The sequence below is a fragment of the Kryptolebias marmoratus genome, linkage group LG24 (assembly GCF_001649575.2).
Source record: "Kryptolebias marmoratus isolate JLee-2015 linkage group LG24, ASM164957v2, whole genome shotgun sequence".
NCBI lineage: Eukaryota > Metazoa > Chordata > Actinopteri > Cyprinodontiformes > Rivulidae > Kryptolebias > Kryptolebias marmoratus.
In genome coordinates, this window is record NC_051453.1 from 5,024,520 (window position 1) to 5,032,889 (window position 8,370).

At 36.9% G+C, this 8,370-nt stretch overlaps 1 protein-coding gene across 1 annotated transcript; it reads left to right on the top strand.

Moving 5' to 3' along the window:
- The first annotated feature begins 734 nt into the window (after positions 1-734).
- pdcb (phosducin b) lies at positions 735-4,014 on the top strand. Its single transcript, XM_017420406.3, has 4 exons — positions 735-1,111; positions 1,984-2,045; positions 2,483-2,631; positions 2,769-4,014. The coding sequence occupies exons 2-4, from the start codon at positions 2,000-2,002 to the stop codon at positions 3,282-3,284; spliced, it is 711 nt and encodes a 236-aa protein (XP_017275895.1). The 5' UTR covers positions 735-1,111; positions 1,984-1,999; the 3' UTR covers positions 3,285-4,014.
- The last annotated feature ends 4,356 nt before the right edge of the window (positions 4,015-8,370 follow it).

Genomic DNA, 8,370 nt, shown 5'->3' on the forward strand with positions numbered 1-8,370 from the left:
ATGTGCTGATGGAGGTTTCTGTAATTTATCTGCTTTACTTTGTACATGTATTTATATATTCCATCAATGTGTATGTGTAAAATTTGTGTGCTTTATTGTGTAATAGCTGTCTGTTAATTGCTTGAACTCTTTTAATTGAATTGACTGAGAAATGGACACACTTAAAGAAAACCATGACACTTTTTATTACAATCTTGAATACTTTGATTGTCACTATTTTTCAAAAATCATATTTTCCTGTTTTACTAAATATTTTCTAAAAATACATTTGCTTGATATAATCTTAAAGTTTATTTTTTTGTATTCTGAGCATATCTAACTAATTCACAGCCAGTATGATAAAACTGATTTCTTTCCTATCTCTTCATATTTACAAGAGCATTTTCCTGTTTGTGAAGATGAAAAAAAATCTTTATTCAAAGCGCCTTATGAAGAACGTTAAAAAGAAATAAATGATTTAAAACGGCAAGAGGTGACAACAATGGGATATTTGTTTTGAAAATAATCATGAAGCACATGATTGAGCATCACTAGTTTTTCCACGTCCGTAGCTAGCGGTGTTTGGTGTTTTGAAATGCTTCTGTCATGTGCCTATGTCGTGTAGAGCTGTATGCCTGGAAGATTTTTGTTTTCCAGATAAGATCATTTCATCTGAAAGTTCATCTTTTACATGGAGGGTTAACTTAACTCTTATTGTGCTGTTTATACCAGTGAAATGCAGCACTGTAGGTCCTGTGTGCTGCTCCTGCAGAAGAGTCAAGTGATGCTTTAGATTCCTGATAAAATGTTTTATACTGGCTGCAGAGTTTCTGCTTCGATCCCATCAGTTTTTCCTCCTCATTGTGTGTAGTGAGGCTTTTATCTAGTGGAGGCTTCTAATTCCTGAAGTGAAATCCTCTTAGGATCTATGCTCTATTTCTGTTTGGTCTATTGGGTCTTTTTTTTTTAAATCTCCATTAGACCAAGCTCATTGGCTGGAAAAGACACACGCATGCACACACACGAAAACGCACACCGTCCAGCAACAGATAGCTCAGACGAGTGATCGAGAGGAGACCACTGCATGGTTAACTGCTGACACAACGAGAGGACTTCATAGGGACTGTGGAAGGTAAGAAAAATCTCTCTTAATAATGGACTGAATCTGTTGTTTTAATCTATAAAATGTGAGAAATGTCTTTGTACTTGAAAAATGTTTAACTGCATTTATCTGTAATTATGGGGGTACCTTGATTTTACTTTAATAATTTTGACATGCTTGACAACATTGGGTATTGAACAGAGAGGGCTTTTTTAAGTAACATTTTCAGTTTCTGTCATGTTCGGTGGTAAAAAAACAAACAGTTCTTTCATTGGATGCTGATTTTAGCAATGGTTTGTGCTTTTCCAGCAGTTTTTACATCTTTTAAAAGCAGTTTGTTGCTCACCTGTCAAACAGCGCAAAGCCAGTTTGATTTACTGATGCTACAGCTACTCATGGTGAGGCTCCCGTGCTGAACTGGGAGCTAGACAGCGGCCATAAAGATCATTAGACCAGATCAGCATCGTGACTGCAAGCAGCGGGGAGGACTACTAGAAATAGGCCACTTAATCCAATCAGATATTGGCTCTGGGTATGTCACAGTATCAACTGGCTTAAACAGTGACACTACAGAAATGACACAGCCCAAAGTACACTGCAAAAAATGACTACAAATTTACATCTGCGTTGGCTGTATATCTGTGTAAACAGCAGCTCCAAGGGTGACCTGAAGCAGCAGAGATCTGGTGCTGTTCTGTAATCCTCTTAGACTGCATTAATTTAATTGAATATCATGAGACTCAAGTTGATTTGTGGCTGTTTTGTCAAAGATTCTGCATCCGTAGCTGTGGTCCCATAACAATGTTAAGATCATTTATTAAATCTTCAAAAACCATCATCAGATTATAAATAAAGGACATAAATAAGACTTCTGGGTCTCTATTTGTTCTATTGTCACATAGGAAGCTGGCTAAAACCATGTCTGACAGGATGATTGACCTGGAAGAGACTGCGACCCACACAGGTGAGCAGAACCGTTTTCAGCATAATACCTAAGAGATGCTGATAGGCTATGTTTCAATGTGGATTTATAATTCAGCTAATAGGGTAACAGGAAAAAAAATAAAACATTTTGTTCTTATAGAGATAAAGAGCTTACAAAGAAACTGGCTTTAAACAGATAAAAGGAAGACCAAGGCAAAGAACAATTTAACAGATGCTCTAATCTTCTTTCTTGCGCAACACTGTAATTTGTACACTTCCTCGAGAGTAAAGATAATCTGTACATGACAAAAGGAGCCGTTACCCAACGTTGCTACATACTGATGCTTTACGAAGATGTAGCAGTAAAATGTACATATTGGAGGATAGAGCTTCCAATTGATTTGTCAGATTGTAAAGAAATGACTTTTGACACGGGTCACCAAACTGATATAAACCACTTTTGTGTTTTCATCATAGGTCCAAAGGGGGTCATTAATGACTGGAGGAGGTTCAAGTTGGAAAGTATGGATCGAGAAAATCTGCCTCCTGCAAAAAAAGAACTGCTGAGACAGATGTCGTCCCCCAATAAGTCAAAAGAAGACGCGAGAGCAAACCTTAACCGCAAGGTACAACCCAGCACCTGAAGTACTGAGCCTTTTCCTCTGTGGGAAGAAATGTTGTGTGAGGTTGATTGTTAAACACTGCAGGCGCGTGAGTTTCCAGAAAACACAAACTGCAACTATTGTTTTATTTTATTTTTCAGATGAGTGTCCAAGAGTATGAACTGCTTAAGGAGGAGGATGAAGGATGTCTAAAGAAGTACAGACGACAATGCATGGAAGAGATGCACAACAAGCTCAGCTTCGGGCCGAAGTTTGAAAGTGTCCATGAACTGGACAGTGGAGAGGCGTTCCTTGAAGTCATTGAGAAGGAGCATCATACCACAGTGGTGGTCGTCCACATTTACAAAATCGGAGTGAAAGGATGTGAGCAGCTTAACAGTTGCCTGGACTGCTTGGCCGCCGAGTACCCGACCGTGAAGTTCTGCAGGATTGATGCTGTTGCATCTGGTGCTGCCGAGCGTTTCGCTGATGAGTATTTACCAACGCTGCTGGTGTACAAGGCCGGAGAGCTGTTGGGTAACTTCCTGTCGTGCACGCAACACCTAAATGAGGAGTTCTTTGCGACTGATGTTGAGGCCTTCCTCAACAGCTATGGCCTGCTGCCGGAGAAAGAGCTACCAGGGATGGAGGACGAAGAAGAACATGACGTAGAGTAATCAAAGAGTTTGTCTGCTGAGGAAGAGAATGTGTTATCTCAAGCAGATGGGAAAAAGGTTTGAGTAAAATAATTTGAGAATTAAACATGACAAGTGATAGGAAAACCATTTTCCCAGCAGAACACAGTGTTGATTGGTTAAAATGTTGTAGTGAGGAAGATACGGGGGCTGCTGAATAACTGAGTTCCTCACCACCACACTGACCAAAGCCAAAACAAGCTAACTGTAAATATATTTACAATGTTTCATTTTTAAAATTAGAAAAGGTTGCATCCTGAATGCTCTTGTAAAAAGATTCATTAACAGTTTTTTTTGTCGCAGTAATTTCTGTTGACATTGACTCAAATTATTCATAGTCATGACTTGTATAAAACAGCAAACATGAATGTAACATAATGTTTCATATCTTTGGGCTACAAAAACAAAACTGAACTAATGTTTTACATTTAAAAGACCAAAGCACTCATGATAAGGAATTTTTTGTCTTCCAAAATGCCTGAACAAGTACTGTATTTTACTGATTTCAGCATGGTTTTGAAAGTCAAGTACAATTTAATACACAGTTCTTTATAAATACACAAGAGACACTCTGCATCAACACTAAGATAACAGAATTACAGTATTTATATTTCAACAAAATTGTAGTTAATATTTGTGTTTTATATAATTTTGGTTTTGATTCTGTCATGTTTAATCCAGTATATATCACCAAAATAAAATTTTAAACAGACTGCTTTTTATTTTGTCTTGAAAAATCTTGTTATTTAGGTCAACTTGGTGATGTCTCGCTTTGGTTAGTACTGTTTCCTTACAGTCAGAAGAACTTTGAATCTGCTGTGCAGGTCTTTGTGCAGCTTGTGTGAGTTTTTCTCCAGATACCTGAGCTTTCACCCACAGTCCAAAAACATTAATTTAATTAAATGGTGGTTCAAAAGTGTGTGGTTCTTCAACCTATGATGTTCTTATTTTAACATATTGGGAAAAAAAAATTATACATATGTTTAAGATAAAAAGATTGTGAATCATATTATTTTTATTGAAGGATGAGTTCAGACGTACATCAGGGTACATCTTCATTTTAAATTAAACACAAACACCAAAGGACAGGACTTACTGGTTGTCCATATGCAGGAATGTAAAAACTAAATATCTCGAAACAGAATGCTTCATGTCAAATAACCTTATCTGTCTTGGAGCACAGGCTCAACGTTTCTGTGACCCCCCCGCTGAACCCCAGGCCAAACCCACAATGTGAAAGACACTTAAGATTTTCAAATACAGACCTGTAGTAAAAAGCCACAATCTGATGTGAACAAAGTCTAATTAAGAAGATTCATATCTGCAAAATTTGCAGAACCACCAAAATGCATTCAATTCTACATGTGTTGTGCTTAATTGCCTCTTATTATAAAGTATATTATTAACTTTTAACAGCAATAATGCCTCAGAAAAATGAACAATAATCCTTTCGATGACCTGCTGACCTGTTCACTATGAAAGATTTCAGGGCAGAGACACAAATCCCACCATTTCAAACTATACTGAGCTTTTAGGTTTTTTTTTAAATTCCAATTTATAAGGTCATTTTCTGGTTCAGTATTTAAAGCCCTATTGATGGCCTTTTTGAAAATATTTATTATTTATTGTTTTTTCTTTTCTGTGACCAGTTAATTCCTTTTGCATGGATTGTGGTTCACATTATGTTTTCAGAACTTTTAAAGCCCAAATAATTATTATTGTTATCATTATTACACACTAAAGATATTCACTTTATTTGGGATCTCTTTAACAAGGAGGGAGGGGGAAACAACTTTCAAAGCATAAACCTTTATATAAGTTTATGTAAGTACTTTAAAATTTTTACTATCTTTAGCAATTGCCTGCAAAACCCCTTTTAAGAAGCTAATTATGTAACAAAGTGCATGAGCTTGGAGAAGCAAGAGCTTCTAGACTGTAATATGCAAACATATTTCTCACGTGTTTGTGATTATACATTAGCTGGTAAGCGTCATTTTCATAAAGTAGCACGTCTCAGATTCACTGTAAACTTTGATACCTCCTTTCAAAGTTTTCTGAACAGAACAAAATGCCCAAACATATCAGCAAGGCAGGTGTCTGCTGACCCAGACTGTAGCACTGTCTGCAAAAGGACAGCTCCACTCCACATCATGACGGTTTTTTGATTTTCAACAATAGCTAAGGTTCAGTTAGAGTACAGATGCCACTCAAACACCTGAATTAGGATCAAATTTAAGTTCACAATACAAAATATGATATCAAGAAGTGAGAGGATTATTTTGCTCAAAATTATAATGTAATCATTTATAACTTAAGTATGGTCCTTTCTGTGTCAGGTCCCAAACAGCTTTTGCATGTTAAAGCTTTGGAAAGGGTCCAGATTTCACCGAGCCAAGTGATCCAAATAACTCCATGAACTTTCCAGCTGTAAAAGGCCCTGACAAATGATTTGACTCATGTCTCCGCTCAAACAAATGTTTACCTCACTGTTTACCCTCGCACCTGATCCTGCGCCTTCGCCCACTCTGACGTTTTGATCTCCCCCTTTTGTTTACAGTGATTCACTAATTTGCTTTTTTTATGTTTGGACTCTTGGAAAGCCCAGTTCTCGCGCTCTAGTTCATCCTCATAAAAACTCATTTTTCTCAGGCGATGTAATGGCACGGTAGTTTAGAGCCAAACATGGGCAGAGGATGTAGGGTAGATGACATAAGAGCCAAATGTGCTCAGTGAACATCGTTGTCAATGAAAGTCTGTTTGGAGAAACTTTGTTTAGCTGATGTTAAGAACCTAATGAATCAGTTTCCATGATGTTGTGATGATGTAAAACTTCACTGATTCAGATTTTCTATTTCAACAGTCCTTCAAACACAACAAATGTTACAGCTAAAACAGTGCTGGAGAAAGCAGAATGTTAAAGATAAATACAAAGGGAATTAGAAATATGAGAATGAAGAAGCTTTTATCTACCATTGTGCTCATTTTAGCTGTTAGCTTCTGCTCAATTTCAGCTTAATCTGCAAATTTCACTCAGCACTCAGCGTTCATGCTGCATTTTTGCAGAAAATGCTATTTTTATAGTCTTTGTTTAGGTTGTTCTTACTGATGTTTTGCATGAAAATCATTTGATAACACAGACAAATACAGTACTGAAGAAAATAATGAGCTAATGGGAAGTTCTCAAGAGGTTTAATCGTATTGATTACGTGCACTTGAAACAGAAAATCACTCGAACATGAATCATCCTTTTACTACCACCAACACCAAAGATGAAAAGTCCGTGCTTCAAGGCTTAATCCCACTGACAAGTCCCGACAACAACCAAGATGACTCAGATTAAGGAGAGTTGTACTGTAATGTTCTAGATTACTGTACAACTTGGTAACCAGGCGTGACAGCCAAGTGTAAAAAAAAATAGCTGTGCCGCCTGCAGCAAAAGTTGACCGCAACTCATGTTTGTGCTGTCTTTTCTCTTGAAGACGTATTTCACAGATTATGAACCCATAAGCCGTTGAGGAATTTGTCAAAACTGGTTGAGACAGGATCTGAATACCTACGAGGTCTATGTCATGAAGGACACGGTTAATTAATAGTTTAAACTGAAACTGGGGAAGCAATTAAAGCCTACACAGAGGGGAGTAACAGAAACTTCAAGCAAATAGCATCATTGTGACTTGACCTCCCAAGAATCTGAGATTTGTGGGTGTAGCTGTGACTTGCAATGGTTCTAATATCGTTTCCTGCAACATCTTCACCTTCTAATTTCGTCGTAAGGATAAAGGCTGGGCACATCCGTTTTTGGGTGGAAATCTCATCACCTTGTTTTGCTTTGTTAGTGAGTTAAAGGCAAGGCCCAAGGGAATATTTGTGTTGATGCAATATATTTATACTTTTAACTCTGCATAACTTGGAAAAGTGAATCATTTAAACTCATTATTTGCTACAAAACTGTTTTCTCCTCAGTACTCTCAGGAGAAAGTACACAATGGGGGGTTGTTACTTTTGTTAACTTTTTGAGCAATTTTGTAGCAAACTGGGCATGAAAAGTTTGTTTGAACTACATTATCTGAACCTGTTTAAATAATTCTTGAATTGCTTTTTGCTAACTGATGAATGTAATGTAAAGAAACATTGTAAATTTATTTTTATTCCCCAGAAACGCTTCTGAACTAAATAGTTTTCTCATCTGCCATTGTAATAAAACTATGCTGATTAACTTGTGAACAGTTGTAGTGGAATGCTGCAGTAATCTTGTACTATAAATAGGTGCACCATGATGTAAAACATGTTACAGTAACCCTGCATATTTCTGATCAGATTAAATGATTGTTCTGTTGTTGTTTCTCTTTCTGCCCTGTTAAAAGTGTTTAAGTGGCTCTTTCCTTACAAGAAAACAAATCTCAGCTTGTAGATTGTCTAGGAAGGCAAGTCTGTACATAGAAAACTGTAGACAAACCATCATGCACAAAGGGAACAATCTCAGACTTCAGCTTCAGCACCAAAAACACTCGGCTGAATTTAGTCCTGTTTTACACGATGATCACTAAAAGGCTTCTTAGTGCAGCCAGTTATTGAGCCGTGTTGCCTTCGAGCTAAAGGATAGCAGTGAAAAATCTTTTCTCAGTTTCTGACTCTGTAAAACTCCTTTCTAAATATAATGCTTTGACATGAGCTGTGTTTCTGAAGGTGACCTGTGGCGTGAAGAAACACTCACAAGATAGAACTACTTGCTTAAAAAATGTAACTTTGATTACTTATAATTTAAAACAAGAAGTGAACTACCATGTACAGAAATTCAAAAGTGCAACTTGAGTTTGCAGTTTTTTCAATGCATGTGGTGACATCTTGTGGATGCTACGTAAAATTATCTATCATATTAAAATAGATTAGTTACCAAAAAAGTACATGAAAAAATCATGGAGAAAAAGAATGGCGTCAAAAGCCAATAGCCATTTTTTATTTTTATGTTTTCACTTTCCTTTTGAAACATTAAATAATGCCTTTTAGAGGATTAAATGTATTTAGGTAGATGAGCTCATCTGCAGGAACAGGTAAGGGAAAACAAGTC

Coding starts and splice junctions, on each gene's coding strand:
- pdcb (XM_017420406.3), top strand. CDS start 2,000: ATGTCTGACAGGATGATTGACCTGGAAGAGACTGCGACCCACACAG. Junction 2,046..2,482: donor AGAGACTGCGACCCACACAG/GTGAGCAGAACC, acceptor TTTTCATCATAG/GTCCAAAGGGGGTCATTAAT. Junction 2,632..2,768: donor GAGCAAACCTTAACCGCAAG/GTACAACCCAGC, acceptor TTTATTTTTCAG/ATGAGTGTCCAAGAGTATGA.